This window comes from Sarcophilus harrisii, chromosome 6, assembly GCF_902635505.1.
Source record: "Sarcophilus harrisii chromosome 6, mSarHar1.11, whole genome shotgun sequence".
NCBI lineage: Eukaryota > Metazoa > Chordata > Mammalia > Dasyuromorphia > Dasyuridae > Sarcophilus > Sarcophilus harrisii.
In genome coordinates, this window is record NC_045431.1 from 254,260,530 (window position 1) to 254,277,144 (window position 16,615).

At 34.1% G+C, this 16,615-nt stretch overlaps 1 protein-coding gene across 1 annotated transcript in view; it reads right to left on the reverse strand.

Moving 5' to 3' along the window:
• Positions 1 to 639: 639 nt before the first annotated feature.
• Positions 640 to 16,615, reverse strand: part of LOC116420122 (vomeronasal type-1 receptor 4-like) — a 44,649-nt gene continuing 28,673 nt past the window's right edge. Inside the window, exon 4 of the mRNA XM_031943711.1 lies at positions 640 to 1,660. Coding sequence (XP_031799571.1) covers positions 640 to 1,617 — 978 coding nt within the window. The 5' untranslated portion in view covers positions 1,618 to 1,660. The remainder of the gene's footprint in view (positions 1,661 to 16,615) is intronic.

The following is a 16,615-nucleotide window of genomic DNA, read 5'->3' on the forward strand; positions in this document are numbered from 1 at the left end:
CCAAACATTCAAAGAACAATTAACTCCAATGCTATATAAACTATTTGAAAACATAGGGAATGAAGGATTCCTACCAAATTCCCTTTATGACACAGAGATGGTACTGATACCTAAACCAGGTAGGTTGAAAACAGAGAAAGAAAATTATCGACCAATCTCCCTAATGAATATTGATGCTAAAATCTTAAATAAAATGTTAGCAAAAACATTACAGAAAACCATCCCCAGGATAATACATTATGACAAGTAATTTTTTATACCCAGAATGCAGGGCTGGTTCAATAGTAGGAAAACTATTAACAGAAAGAACACTGGGAAATGAATGTAAACTGTGTGCATTTTTGTTTCTCTTACTGTTTTGTTTTGTTTTTTTTTTTACCTTCTGAATCCAACTCTTCCTTTACAACAAGACAACAGTTTGGTTCTGCACACATATATTGTATCTAGAAAATACTGTGACATATTTAACATGTGTAGAACTGCTTGCCATCTGGGGGAGGGGGTGGAGGGAGGGAGGGGTCAAGTTGGAACAGAAGTGAGTGCAAGGGATAATTTTGTAAAAAATTACCCAGTCAGGGGTTCTTTCAATAAAAAGTTATAATTATTATTTTAAAAAGTTTTGAACTGAGATCTTAGAATTCATTTTTTGGTTTGAAATTTCCTAGTTAAAATGTCTCTGTTCTGAATTTTTAATGAATGAGGATAAGAAATTTTTTTTCTTTTGAAAATATTACAACTGAGGATCTGTGAATCACTACTGATTAAAACAAAAGGACTTAATGTTGAGTAAAATGAACTAAAAAACGCAGACATATGTATAATCCACTGGCTTGTATCTTTAAATTTTTCCATTACAATAACAAAGATGGAACTAACTGAATAAAAGCATACAAAGGAAATCATGAGCAACAAGATTACTTTAGTGGCTCTGGTTTCTGGGGAGGCAATAGGGTTGAAGCTAGTGCTATGAAGGTGTTGGACTTGCCATCTGTGTCTAAACAAAACAAGCACCATGTAGCCACTGGAAATGGCCATGAAGCCTAGAAATACCGAATCATAAAGTGTCTTCCACATAACAAGATTGGAAGTTGTTATGGCATGCCAGTCTATTGAACAGTATCCAAGGTTCTTCTTAAGGTGACTGAATGTGTTGTTCCCAGGGCCACTCACATGTAGAGGCACAACTACATCTACCAACAAATTGAGTACCCACATGAACACACAGGATGGAACAATGTATTTTGGGGCATTGGCTTTGAGCTTGGCCCATTTGGGGTTGTAGGAACTGATGGTGATGGCCTGGAAAGCACTCAGGAGACAGGTATTGCAAAGTGAAAGTCCCCGGGAAACTCTCTGCAGGTAAACAATGATTTTGCATTCAGTGTCACTCAGGAAAAGTTTCTGGATACACATTTGGATTGCTGTGGGAACTCCCCTGAAAAGAATCATTAGAATATAGGAAAGGAACAAATTAACAAAAATCGTATCTATTGGTCTTATCCTTTGACCAGTGATTAAATTAAAGCCATACAAGAAAAGGAGTAAACCATTCCCAAAGACTCCAATTATAATCTGAAGCATATGTAAAATGCAGAAGATATCATCCTTAGACTGCATTCTTTATTCCCGAGGACAGAATGATATTCAGATCCAAAGTGACCTGGGAATGAAGAGAGAATTTTCTGTTATAAAACCGGGAGTTCAAAATCATATTCTGCACATTTCTTACCAATGAGTTGATCTGCATTACTCCTTAGTTATTATAGAAATAGAAAGTTTTAGAAAATATTGTATTCCCACTAGTTTTCTATTTTTTTTTTACTTTCTTGATGCAAGTATTCTTATCTGGAGGTATTGTAATTTTTTTTGTAAATAGGGATTTTTAATTCTATTTTCTGTCTCATGTGTTTATGTATTTCTTTGATTGTATATTTATGTAAATATATTTGCCTTTAGTTTAGAATGGCATTGATATTTCATAAATCACATAAAACTAGACTCATATGTTCAGATCATTTTTTATAGAAAAAGTTAGTAAAATTTTTTTTTAATATTTATTTTTTAAAAGTAAAATGTAAAATAGGAAAAGGAGAACACCTTGCCATGTACACAATAGAACACAAGAAAGGATTTATAATATCAAGCAATAAATTTTCTTATCAAGAAAATCTATATAATATGTATGACACATGTTCAGAAATAACCGTCTTTTCTCTACCTATAGTAGTTTTTTTGGTTTATTTTCTGCTGTGTACTTTTTAATTTTATTTCTCCCCTTTTCTTCCCTTTCTTTCTTCAATCCCTGAAGAAAAGTGCAGTTTAAATATATATAAAGACATATGTGTGTGAGTGTATATATATATATATATATATATATATATATATGTATATATATAAAGGCATATGTGTATGTGTGTATATATATATATATATATATATATATATATATATATATATATATACATATATATATAAGTATTTTATACGTAGTCAATATTTTTATTCCATGACCTCTTTGTCATATATCAGGAGAGCTCAATGGCATTCTTGAAAATCAAAGACACTCATGGTAGCAGGTTTATGCTTTATATGCAATTTGAAAAATGGATATTTCTGAGGGTGAAAAACACTCCCTTTGAGACAGCTTACTTTTAAGATAGGGAACACTGGGTGCATAAAGAAAACTATTTAAACTTGGCTGGAGCCTCAGATTTTGATTGACCCTATTGTACATATAATTTTTACAGAGAAAAATTAAAATGAACAGAAAACTAAAGGACTTGCTCAGTAGACACACACACCAAAACTGCAGTAGTGTGACCAGAAATTAGATCTTGCATCTCAGAGTTAAAATTAACTATTTTCATTTTACCAAACCAAATGAACAGCCACACTACTTCTACTGTTAATACTTTTCAAAGTATTCTTTCTTTCTCTCTGTTGGTCTCCACCTTTCTAATCTGTCTGTCTGTCTCTGTCTCTGTCTGTCTCTCTCTGCATCTCTCATTCTCTTTGTGTATGTCTGTCTGCCTCTCAGTCTCTCTGTTTCTCTGTGTGCTTAGAAAGTCTTAATTTCTTTTGCCATTGGTTGTTGACATTTCTGTTTATTGAACTTGATGACAATTTATTGTATGGCATGCCAGTCTATATAATAGTATCCCAATTTCTTAAAGTGATTAGGGGTCTATCCTAGGACCAGTCACATATAGAGGCACAAACACATTTATCAGCAAATTGAGTAGCTATATGAAGATAAAGGATGGAACAATGCACCTCAGGTCTTTGATTTTGTTACCCATTTAGGGGTGTTGGACAGATGGTGAGGGCCTGGAAGAATTAAGGCAGCAGCTATTGCAAAGTGAAGTCCTCAGGACACTCTTTGCAGATAAATAAGGATTTTGCATTCAATGTCACTCAGGAAAATTTTTTATGGATACATACTTGGATAACAAATGGAACTCCCCTGAAGAGAATCATTGGAAAATGGGAAAGAAACAATTTAATGAAAATCACATTAATAGATCTTATCCTTTCACTAGTGATTAAACAAAAGCCATACAAGGAAAGGAGTAAACCATTCCCACAGACTCCAATTATTATTATAAATCAGGAATTCAAATCAGATTTTACATATCTCTTACCAATGAGGTGAGCTTCAGTATTACTTGGTTATGTCCAAAAAATAGAATTTTAGAAAATATTTTACTCACAGAGTTTTTTTTTTTATTTTCTCAAGTTTTCTCATTTTGGTGCATTGTAAAATGATTTTATCTGTAGGTGGGAATTTTTTAATTCTATATCATATTTATAGTCTTTGTGTATTTGTATATTCAATTGTGTGTTTGCATAAATCTGTATGCCTCATTTTTTTTAGAATGGTATTAATACCTCATAGATTATCTAAATACTGAAGACTGATATAATCAGATTCTTACAGAAAGAAAACATTATACAATACGATCAAAATTGCTTTTATAAGTTAGCTCAAAATAGCTTCAATAGAGGAGAGATCCTGTTACCTCGTTAATTCTATGATTCTTATGACTATATTCTGGACAGTAAATCAATTGCCTATATTCTGATTCTCATGAGAAAGTCCAAGAGGTGATCTATCATTTTAGTGTTACAAGAAAAAAGGCTTTTTTTTATTTTTATTGGTAGGAGAGTGAAGCAATTATAAAATAAGCTTTGGACAAGAGTAATTGGGAAATAATTTTATGTTTTCTTATGTGTTCTCACACAGAGACATACGTTCATATGCACATAACTTTTAAAAGATATTGACTAATGCCTCTTTTCAAATGTTGGTTTCTTCAAAGCTTCATGCGCAGTTTTTGCCAGTAAGATGTGGAGCAGAGAGCTTTGGATTGGGGTGCAAGAGATAAATGGAGTGCAACTCTCTTTGCTGCTCCCTAATACTATGATGAAAAGCATGTCACTCAATTTCAATACGTTTCAGACCTCTATCAGTAACATGTGCATCATATAGTTAGTGTATAACTTTTCTAAAAGGATCAAATGATATCATATATAAAAAGGATTTGATGTACTTCCCACTTTTCATTTATTTCTGTAGGGATACATGCAGAATCATAAAAAACATAATTAATAAATGAAAACTCAGAATTTTTTTGAGATCAGCATTCACAAATTTCTATTTAGACACTATATAATGTTGATCCCCTGGTTCTTTCTGATATTCAGCAAATACTTGTACTTTCACTATTCCTTGATTTTTAGATTTTAATGGGCTCCTCATTTTAACCAATACATCTTTCTGTGTTCTTTTCCTATTTCAGTATCTGCCTCATCCAAATTGATAATTAGCCTAAAAGACTATAGGATGAGTCATTTCTTGGCATAAATTGTTTCCTGGACAAACATAGCCCAATATGATTATTTTAAGGACCAGTTCTCTCTCCTTAAATATGTAGTCCAAGCTCTTTCATGATATATGTTTTTATTGGCACATTCAATGTCTGAAAAACATTTAAACAAAATGTAGCATCAGGATGAATAAAATCATACCATAGTAACTTCAGAGATTCTTAAATGTTTACTGGTCTTGAATTTGTATCAACCATTTTGTCTGGAAATAAGATAAAGCAATGGTTTTCCTCAAAGGCATAAGAGAAATTTTGCTGTGATAATGGAATGAAAATTAAAGAAATACAGAATCTTTCATTCATCTTTGGAAACCTTTGCTTTGATTCAGATGGCTCCTAGGCAAAATAGTGCTTACAGTTAGTCCATATGGCCAAAAATTAAATACATCTAGCTTCAACTATGTTTAATGACTGTGTGTCCCCACTCACAACCCATAGACATACATTTGACTGTAAACTAAGAAGTAGTTCAACAAGTGAGTTAGCTAGTAGTTCATTAGATTAATCATTAGTCTTGCAGTCAAAGTTTCTGAGTTCATATCTAGCCTTAGTTTTACTACATCTGGGTCACTAAGGAATTTTTATCCTGCTTGCTTTAGTTCCTCATTTTAATTAGAGCTACAGATGGAAATAGCAAACCACTCTACTATTTTTGCCAAGAAACCCCCAAATGGCATCAAAAAGATTTGCATATGGATGAAACACATCCACAACTCAAAGTCAAGCAAAAATTAATAAAATAACTCAAAACCTTTCCAGGGTGTCTTAATAATCTCCACAAAAGGAATTGTTCTGACTTATAAAATGTGTTGGCCAAATAAATCTGCATGACTATGTTGTCAAAGGTGGGAACTTTTAATATTTACTAAGGACACAGCTTTCTGACCAAGAAACTAAGAACAAGCTCTTATAGAAATGGACATGCAATCCCTGATAGCTTAAATAAATGACTTGATTTCAAAGATGACATAGATTTAATTTTGGAGAGAAACTGAGAAACCTTATAAAAACCATTATGGTGGGTTTTAGAGTAAATATTTAGATGTATAAATAGAATAAAGTATCTTGCATAGTCATTAACCTTATCAGGCCATAGGGAAGAGAATGAAAGAAATAATTATAGAATGCTTTGCTAAGAAATCCATAATTATCACTCCCATTAAAGTCTATGAGTTATTCCTTCTCAAAGGAAATATTACTGTCTTCTCATTGACAAAACACTTAGTTTTACGTATTTATTTCAATATCTATGACTAATCAACAATTATTTTTGTTGATCATTTTTTTCTAGATTAAATTTTTTTAATTGAGATTTTTTTTTTTTTTTTTTAATAGCCTTTTATTTACAGGTTATATGCATGGGTAACTTTACAGCATTAACAATTGCCAAACCTCTTGTTCCAATTTTTCACCTCTTATCCCCCACCCCCTCCCCCAGATCGCAGGATGACCAGTAGATGTTAAATATATTAAAATATAAATTAGATACACAATAAGTATACATGACCAAACCGTTATTTTGCTGTACAAAAAGAATCAGACTCTGAAATATTGTATTTTTGTTGATCATTAAGATTTGCAGCATTATTGGGCTCAAAGAAATTAACAAATCATTTAGATAAATTTTGCACAAGAAATCCTTACTGAGAAACACAATGTATCAAGTGTTTTTAAAGACTATTTTATGTCATCAATACGGTAATCATTATACAAATACATAAGTTTTGAACTATGAAAAACACTAGGGAGTGCTTTTATTATCTATATTTAACACTTGAGAAAACTGAGACAGACAGAACTGAATGATATTGAGCATGGTTATGTAGATAATAAATCTCTGAAGTAAAGTTTGAAATCATGCCTTTCTAACTCCAGACAGAAAGTACTATCCAAGATATTCCCTACATATAAATGGTTAAATTCTGTTGATTATTTTTCTAGTATTCTTATCTTGTTAAATATTTTCTCTCTATAATTCAATTTCCAATTAAAAATACTTATATTATTATATACATTTATATTGCATGTATTTTATATATAAGGTATTGATTAATTATATAAATATGTATTTATGTGTAGAAGATAAATATTTAATATATATTTGTGCATGTGTATAGATATTGATTATATCTATTCATATTTATTCCACCTTCTAGATTTTAGTACCTTTAGCATTATGAACATTATTAATACATTTATGCTCACCACTGTAGAAATTGGAAGTTGAAAGTATATACACTGAATTGAAATCAGATACAGATACCTGCTATTTTAAAAGTCTATCCATAGTATAAAAAGAATGCTAAAAGGAGGAAGTTGATGTGCACAATATAAAACAATCTCCAAATTTGTTATATATGAAATTTGTTAGTTATATGAATAAAGAAAGGTAAGAAGTTTAGGAAAATTCCTCTGTGTTAATTTTTTTTTTAACACTGATGCATCTTGAAAAACATCAGTCACAAATCCATAGTAAAACTGCTTTAAAAGCTTGAGTAGAATTATTGTCAGTAGGATGATGTTATTAGTTCATGAAGCAAGATTATGTTTGAGCACAAAGACTGCATTTTGTTGGAACATTTGACTACAGACAACTTGTAGTAAATGCATGAATATTGTCAGACTTGTGCAAATTGGGAAATAAATCATGAATTACTGAAATTATTAATAATAACCTCTTCTTTGTTGAAATCACAGCAAATATCTTTCAATTATTTCAACATTTAGGTAAATTGTGAAGATCTTTTAATAAAATACATTGTAAATATATGCTACATGAAGTTAAATCTATCAAATATATTGGATAGGAGAAATATTCAAACTAGATAGGTTCAATCTGAGATTCAATGAAAATAATGGAGAAATAATAACCTGTATGCTTGATGAATTTATTTAAATTATTTAAATAAGAGGACTCACTTTTGCAAAAATGATAACAAAGAATTGAACTTGAGGTTTCTCAAGCAAAGTAATTACCACGTGAAACACAATAATTGCATGAATTTTTAGGCCTAGTCATAATATAAATGAAAATACTCTGAATCTAGTTATGAAATACATGTAAAATATTTTAAAACATTCACGACAAACTAAAAAACCAGTTTATAAAGCCTGAAACCCATCCTGTTACCCTGTCAGAACAGAGGACTATGAAAAGGAATTTCTTAAGGATAGCAGACAATGTAAAGAGGAACACAGTCTGAAAAAGAAGGGACCACTTCAGGCAGGAGCATTGGTGCCTCCAACATAAATTAACGAGTCTATAAGAATACATAGGAAAACAATAAACTTTAGCCACATTGATCAGCAGCCCACACAGAAATGACAAGAAATAACTTATGCATTTATTTAGGTATAGCATACAAATATATTTGAATATATAATAAATCCAGGTATAGCAGAGTGAGAAAAATTTGGAAGAAAAGAAGGCAGTAAAGACTAAATGAAGTAAAGAAGGAAATTAGAAGGGAAGGAAGCATTTAGAAAATACCAGCAATGTGTGAGGCAATTAGCTAAGTCACAAAATCCTAAGAATTGTATGCATTGTTAGTCCTAATATACAATTATATACAATATATGCACATATTATACATTATACAATTATTCAATTCCTTTTACATAATATAAAATATACAATTATACATTATACAATGTATACTATACAATTATATGATTATACAATTACACACAAGGGAGATGAGAATCAATGACTAGGCTAGGGTAACACAACTATCAGGTGTTTGAAACTGAATCAGTGTTCAAGTTTCCTGACTCACAGATCTAGAATTCTATCTATTGAATCATTTAGTGCACTGGGGGAGGGAGAGAAAAAGAGCCTGGCAGAGAAGAGAAAAGAAAATTGAGGGAAAACTTATAAGAGACAAATATACAGTTTCTAAATTATTGTCGATATTATTGACATTATTAATAATAGTATAATTATAAAATTATATAAAATAATAAATAAGTACTTAAGAAATGTATTTTTCATAAGAATTTAAAGTTATTTAACCTGACCTTATAACCTATCATTTAATTAAAAAGATGGTTTAATTTCAATTAGAATAAGCAATATCAAATGCTATCCCACTTATCTGTCATGCAGGATACAGTCCTTATTTCTGTCAGAAAATTATCTGTGCCCCCCCAAATCCTATGCTTCTAATATGAGAGACCTTCCCACTCTATTATGATTCATGGCTGCAGAAGACACTTGAGGCGCTAAGACAGAGAGATAACTGGGTTTTCCCTGTTAGTAAAAAGTAAATTTTAAAATGCAGGAAGACACTAAACTTTAGATTAACCATCAGTATTACAGTGGCAGAAGTTAGATTCCCAGAAGAAAAAGCCAGAAAACAACTTTGATGGTTGGAAGATTGCATTGAAAACATCTTTCAGTTGATCAGGAAAAAGTACATTGAAATCAAACAGGCACAAAGGCCATCCAGGGAACAGAAAAGCACAGTAGCTACCTAGCAGTCAGAGAACAAGTGCATTGAAATACATCCTCAGTAAAACATAAGCTGTTTTAACTTTGAAAAATTCCCTAAGTGTCTCTGGATCTCAGTTCCCACACCTATAAAATGGGGGCTTTAGATCAACTTCTCTGAATTGTTTTCTGCTCCGAATCTCTAAGTCTGAGATCCTGGCAGAGAGAGAGAGACAGAGAGACAGAGAGAGACACGGAGCGAGAGAGAAACAGATAGACAGAGATAGAGACAGATAAACAGAGACAGAGACAGAGAGAGAGGAGAAAAAGAGAGAGAGAGAGAGAGAGAGAGAGAGAGAGAGAGAGAGAGAGAGAGAGAGAGAGAGAGAGAGGGAGAGGGAGATAGAGAGAGATCAGACTGTGAAGCATCCACTTGAACCGACCAAAGATAAAGGGCTTGAAACCCCTGAGAGCAGCCAGGCCCCTAAAATCAAGAGTGCTCAGTCACTCTGAGCTTGCCGAGTGAGGTGGGTATTCAGTCTGAATCTATTCAGTCTGAATCGCAGATCAGAACCTTCTGCAGGTCTTAGGTTGAACTGAGACCCAAAAGTTACAGTGCCTTTCCTGATTAAAAGAGAAAGAGAATAATCAGGATGTAATTTTCTCCCCAAATGACTCACTGCAGAATCTCTAAGCCTCTGAATCATAACCACTGAGTGCTGCCCTTAGCCTGGGTGGGACCACATGAGGGGAGGGACAAAAACAGAGGTACCAAAAAGTGCCAAAGAAAAGCTATGTCCCTGCTGTAATCTAAAAAAGACAAACCCCTATTGATGCTTCATCTGCAAGGTCTCTTCTGCATCCCAAACACTGAGAGAAATAAAACATTTTGGCTTAGCTGTACCAGATCTAAAATTATATTATAGAGCAGCAGTTACCAAAACCATTTGGTATTGGCTAAGGAATAGATTAGTCGATCAGTGGAGTAGGTTAGGTTCAAGGGACAAAACAGTCAACAACTATAGCAACCTAGTCTTTGACAAACCCAAAGACCCCAGCTTTTGGGATAAGAACTTACTGTTTGACAAAAATTGCTGGGAAAATTGGAAACTAATATGGCAGAAACTAGGCATTGATCCACACTTAACACCGTACACCAACCGTACATGACCTAGGCATAAAGAATGAAATTATTAATAAATTAGAGGAACACAGGATAGTTTACCTCTCAGAACTGTGGAAGGGGAAGGACTTTATGACCAAAGAAAAACTAGAGATCATTACTGATCACAAAATAGAAAATTTTGACTATACCAAACTGAAAAGTTTTTGTACAAACAAAACTAATGCAGACAAGATTAGAAGGGAAGCAATAAACTTGGAAAATATTTTTACAGTCAAAGGTTCTGCTAAAGGCCTCATTTCCAAAATATATAGAGAATTATCTCTAATTTATAAAAAATCAAGCCATTCTCCAATTGAAATATGGTCAAAGGATATGAACAGACAATTCTCAGATGAAGAAATTGAAACTATTTCTAGTCATATGGAAAGATGCTCCAAGTCATTATTAATCAGAGAAATGCAAATTAAGACAATTCTAAGATACCACTACACACCTGTCAGATTGGCTAAGATGACAGGAAAAAATAATGACGATTGTTGGAGGGGATGCGGGAAAACTGGGACATTGATGCATTGTTGGTGGAGTTGTGAACGAATCCAACCATTTTGGAGAGTAGTTTGGAACTATGCTCAAAAAGTTATCAAACTGTGCATACCCTTTGATCCAGCAGTGTTACTACTGGGCTTATATCCCAAAGAGATTATAAAGAAGGGAAAGGGACCTGTATGTGCACGAATGTTTGTGGCAGCCCTTTTTGTAGTGGCTAGAAACTGGAAACTGAATGGATGTCCATCAGTTGGAGAATGGTTGAATAAATTGTGGTATATGAAAATTATGGAATATTACTGTTCTGTAAGAAATGACCAACAGGATAATTTCAGAAAGGCCTGGAGAGACTTACACGAACTGATGCTGAGTGAAATGAGCAGGACCACAGATCATTAAATACTTCAACAACAATACTATATGATGACCAGTTCTGATGGACCTGGGCATCCTCAGCAAGGAGATCAACCAAATCATTTCCAATGGAGCAGTAATGAACTGAACCAGCTACGCCCAGAGAAAGAACTCTGGGAGATGACTAAAAACCATTACATTGAATTCCCAATCCCTATATTTATGCCCAGCTGCAATTTTGATTTCCTTCACAAGCTAATTGTACAATATTTCAGAGTCTGATTCTTTTTGTACAGCAAAATAACGGTTTGGTCATGTATACTTATTGTGTATCTAATTTATATTTTAATATATTTAACATCTAAACTGGTCATCCTGCCATCTGGGGGAGGGGGTGGAGGGTAAGAGGTGAAAAATTGGAACAAGAGGTTTGGCAATTGTTAATGCTGTAAAATTACCCATACATATAACCTGTAAATAAAAGGCTATTTAATAAAAATAAAAATAAAAGGATTAGATTATGTAATTCCAAGTCATTTTTATTTTATTTTCCCCTGGCCCTTTATTACATGCAATTTTTTTTGTATCATGATCTGCATAAAAATGCATTTATTAAAAAAAAAGAAAGAAAGAAATAAACCTTTTTCCTTGATGAGATTTCTGGGAATCTGGTCTCTGTGACAAAGATGTAAAGTTCCTCACCAGTCTGATCTGTGCTGTCAAAGCAGTGGGTAGAGTTGGGTGCAGTTGTGTATGTGTGAGAGAGTGTGTGCTTGTGTAAGTGTGTATATATGTGTTCGGTGAGGATGGTCAGGCCTGGACTTATTGACACAGTCTTTGCTGAGCTCATCTCCCCCAAGAACTCTAATTATCTTGTCACCTGAAAAACACCAGTTTGCAGAAGGAATTTGTCATGTGTCTGAAAAAGAAACATCCCTTTATCTCAGCTAAAAATCCCCAGCAGCGATTAAAAGTGAGTAATTATAATCTCTAAAGGAACAGCTCCTTCCAGTTGTGAGAGAACTTTTTCCCCTCTGCCTTATATTATAAAGGGAGGCAACAAATATAGTGCTCTCTGAGCACCAGGATGTGAGGGTCTCAGAGCCTAAAATCTAGAGATATTTGTGATTTTTTTTTCTACAGCAAACTCTAATTGATTCCTCTTTTTAAAAAGAATTATAATTAATTATGGTAGCCCATTGTAGTGACATATCTTGTGATACTCATCACAATCATATGAAATTAGCATTTTTATTATCTGTAAATAGAAAATAATGTTCTAATTTTTACAAGTTTGTTTTTAAAAAACTACATGATGCATTAAGGGAATTGTAGTAATAGGGTTAGGATAGTAATGTCATGTTGGAAATAGATATGTGAAAAATTCAGAATGGCCATTCTCTTTCCAAAAGGAAATTTTATTTAGAAGTAGAGTTTACAGACCAAAATAAGTGGCAAAAGTAGGCACTAAGAACGGCGAATATGAAATAGACAGAGTTGGAAGACTATAAAGTTAGATTAACCAGAGTTAGCCAGAGTAAGGAGAATTATACCATTAGAAGGAAGGCACTATGAGGGAGAGGAGACCATAGTTATGGAAAGAATTTAGCAAAGGTCTTTATCATAACCAGAACTTTTACAAGGGAATTAGAGCCTTAGGAGTTTCTCATAAACAAAGGTGTGAACTCAAGAGAGGGAATAAAAGAGAGAGGAAGTGTCAGGGGCCTCAAATATAGAGTGATCAAGGAATCAAATAGAAGGCACCTGGTAAACCCAGTCCCAGACCTGTCCAAAAATATGCTAAACAGTATCTCAAAAATATTCACAGATGTTTGACTAATAAAAGAGTTCCTCCTCATAATCACTTTATCCAACCAAATACTATTGTTGGAATTGGTTGTAATTCATATAGCTAGCTTGCCTTTTTTCCTCACAGGGGAACATCATCAATTCACATCCATGGGATTGGTTAAATTGTGTATATTTCTGTGTGTATAAGTTGTCTTTGTTTAGTTTGTTTTTAAGATGTGGAAACATAATACTAGGCAACTGTGTACAGTAGGTAAATAATGATAAGCCAAAGGCCAGATAGAAGAATTAGACAATTTATCTTGTACTCTGTTCAAGTCTGTCAGTATCATAGTTAGAAAAAGACAACTGAAAGAGCTCAATAATCCAGGGTTTGGAAAAAATGATATTAATGTATGAACTCAGATTTCTTAACTTACAAAAGTTTACTATGTCCATATCACCTGGCTGTTTGTTGCATCCCTGGGTTACAGAGGATTTTATAGCCCTCTCTGAATTACCCCTGTCTTTACTTTAGCTGGTTTTAGCTAAACCAGTTATGGATGGATAATGCAACTCTACCAGGATTTCATATCCATGACATATAAAGTTCCATGTATAAAAGCCTCCATCATACTGTTCCCTGAATAAAACCATCTATAAAATTGCTTATTCCATTCAAAAAGGGAAAGTTGAAGTATGATGTGAATTAAATCAAGAGCAATAGGTTTCATGAAGGAATTGTTCCCAATGGATCATTTTGACAGCACAATGAGAAAAAGTATCTAGCATTAGTAGAGAAAGACCTGTTTGATTAAAATGGAACCTTTCATTGGAAATCCTGGAGTCACTAGCACTAGCTATTGATCTTCAGATATGGTAGAACATGGAACGAAGAAGATATTGGCTCTGAGCAACAAGGAGTTGGAAGGCAACCACTAGTTTGCAAACTTTATTGCCACAAGCTGTTGCCATTATTGCAAGATGTCTCTACTGAGCTCAATTTTTTTTAACCTTTGTTCTCTTGCCTTATGATTGAAGAAGGGAACAAATCTTCTCTCCATTATGCACCAGATAAGCTGGTGAGTATGTTTATAAAAGATTATATTTGAATTTTTATGTCTGCTCAAGCTGTTTTGTTTTTTTTCAAGTTTCTGGATTTCCTTCGACTTAAAGCACCTGTTCTGGTGTGAGAGTACTCTTTTTGTTAATGGTATCCTCCTCCTGTCTTGTGTTTAATTTTTCTCATCTTGTTTCTTTCTATAAGAAGTAAAAGAGGGAGAAGTTGTCCTTCTCCTTTGGGAAATCAGTTACTCTCTGTGGGCTCTCAGTGCATTCCCTGCCTAGATATTTGCTGTATATCTATATGCTAATTACCCTATTTCACGTTCACTTGAAGGAGAAATGATGATTGGTAACCAACAGTTTGGGGACAACCTGACCTCTCTCCTTCTTAATCCTAATTTTCAAACATTAAGTCTCTTGAAGGACATTGTGAATAATGAAACTGGATAAATTTTCTTTTTCAAGACCCCACCATGATGGAAGCTACGCTACTCTGCTCAAGCATAGGTGATGTGTCTTTTGTTCACAATGAGGACCAAAATGAAAACACTATGTCAGAACAGAGGTAAAATATATCAGATTGTAGCTTTTCAGACCAATAAGAGATGCCACAATCCAGATACAAATAATCCTTATGACTAGTTGAGGTGGCTTCCCTAACTTCAAGCATCTCACATTTCTTCCGAGCTAATTCCATTCTGCTTTGCTCATAGAACACAGTGCCATCTCTGATGAGAGAACATGCTAGGCAATCCTGTGCCAGTGTCCCCTAGGACATCCAATCAAGTCTAAGTTTGTTTAGAGAGGCCTTGAGAGTATCTTTATATTTTTTCTGACCATCTTGTCAGTGCTTTCCCAAGCTTCCCAGTGCTTGAGAGTGTGATTTCTCCCAAAAATACTCTTTTTGGCAAGCATACACTTGGCATTTAAACAACAAAGCCAGTCAAATGAAGTTGTGCTATATGCAATAGAGTTTGACCATTTGGCAGTTTAGTTCGGATAAGGACTTTAGTGTCTGGTATTTACGATGTCAACTGATCTTCAGAGCCTTCCTTAAGGCAATTGGAATGGAAGTGATTCAGCTTCCTGGAATGGTATTGTTTACTGTTCAGGTTTTACCTCCATAGAACAATTAGGTCAGCACAGTGGCTCTGTAGAACTTAAATTTGGACCTCACTCTAATATTTTTCCTCTTCCATGCTGTGTCTGGACTAGCTCTCTGGAGGACCTCGGTACCAGCTCGAGTCCTTGATCTTAGAAGAGGACTGATGAGGCAAGACTTACGTGGATGCTCAAACATGAAGCCCATTTATTCCAAAGTCTGTCAGCCTTATATACCCTAAAACCCTTATAAAACCATAGCATACTGCTCATGCACTAACTATATACTGCATATGCAGGACCACAAAAACAACTTGTTACTGTGTCTAGATTTCTCTTTGCCACTTGGTATCACTCTGCTTTAATTACAACACAGATTGTCACTACCCCCTACTTCTCAGGAAGGTTGAGAACCCTTAGATGGGATGCCAAACCAGACATTGTCAGCAGGTTCCCTCTAGGCTGAAGGGTCTTATACCTCACCCAGAGTTCCTCCGCTGTCTATGGCTTCCACACTTCCACACTTTCCTTGAGAGGCTCCCAAACATTGAGCTCGCTCCAGCAATGTGTGTGACAACCTCATTATCAATGTGTACATCTCTACATAGTAATCTGAATTTTATAACTCTTCAATGTTTCATTCCATGTATGTGAGCCTATACTCTTTTAGCGAAATCTGCCATTCTGGGCTTGCGTCACTCAACTTCCTTATTTACCTTAATCATTATAGAGTTGAAAGATGATTTCTGAAATAATGCTCAAGCTACTTTCTACTTTTATAAGTTGTACAAAAATGCTTGTAACAGCCCTTTTTGTCGTGGCAAGGAGCTGGAAACTGAGTGGAAGCTGATCTGTTGGGAAATGGATAACTAAGTTATGAATGTTCTATAAGAAATTATCAATAGGACGATTTCAGAGAGCCTGGAAAGAACTGGTGCTAATTGATGTGAGTAGAACCAAGAAAACATTGTACACAGTAACAACAAGATTATACAATGATCAAGTCTGATGGATGTGCCTTTTTCCAGCTACAAGGTGATTCAGGCCTCTTCCAATTGTCTTGTGATGAAGAGAGTCATCAGAATCCAGAAAGAGTCCTGTGGGGACTGAGTGTGGATCATCACATAGTATTTTCACTTTCTTGTGATTTTTTGCTGGCATTTTGTTTTCTTTCTCATTTTTTTTTGATCTGATTTTTTGTGCAGCTAGATGACTTTGGAAATGTTCATAGAATTGCACACATTTCACATAAATTGGCTTACTTCTTGTCTAAGGGAAGGTTTGGAACACAAGATTTTAAAAGTATAAATGTTTAAAACT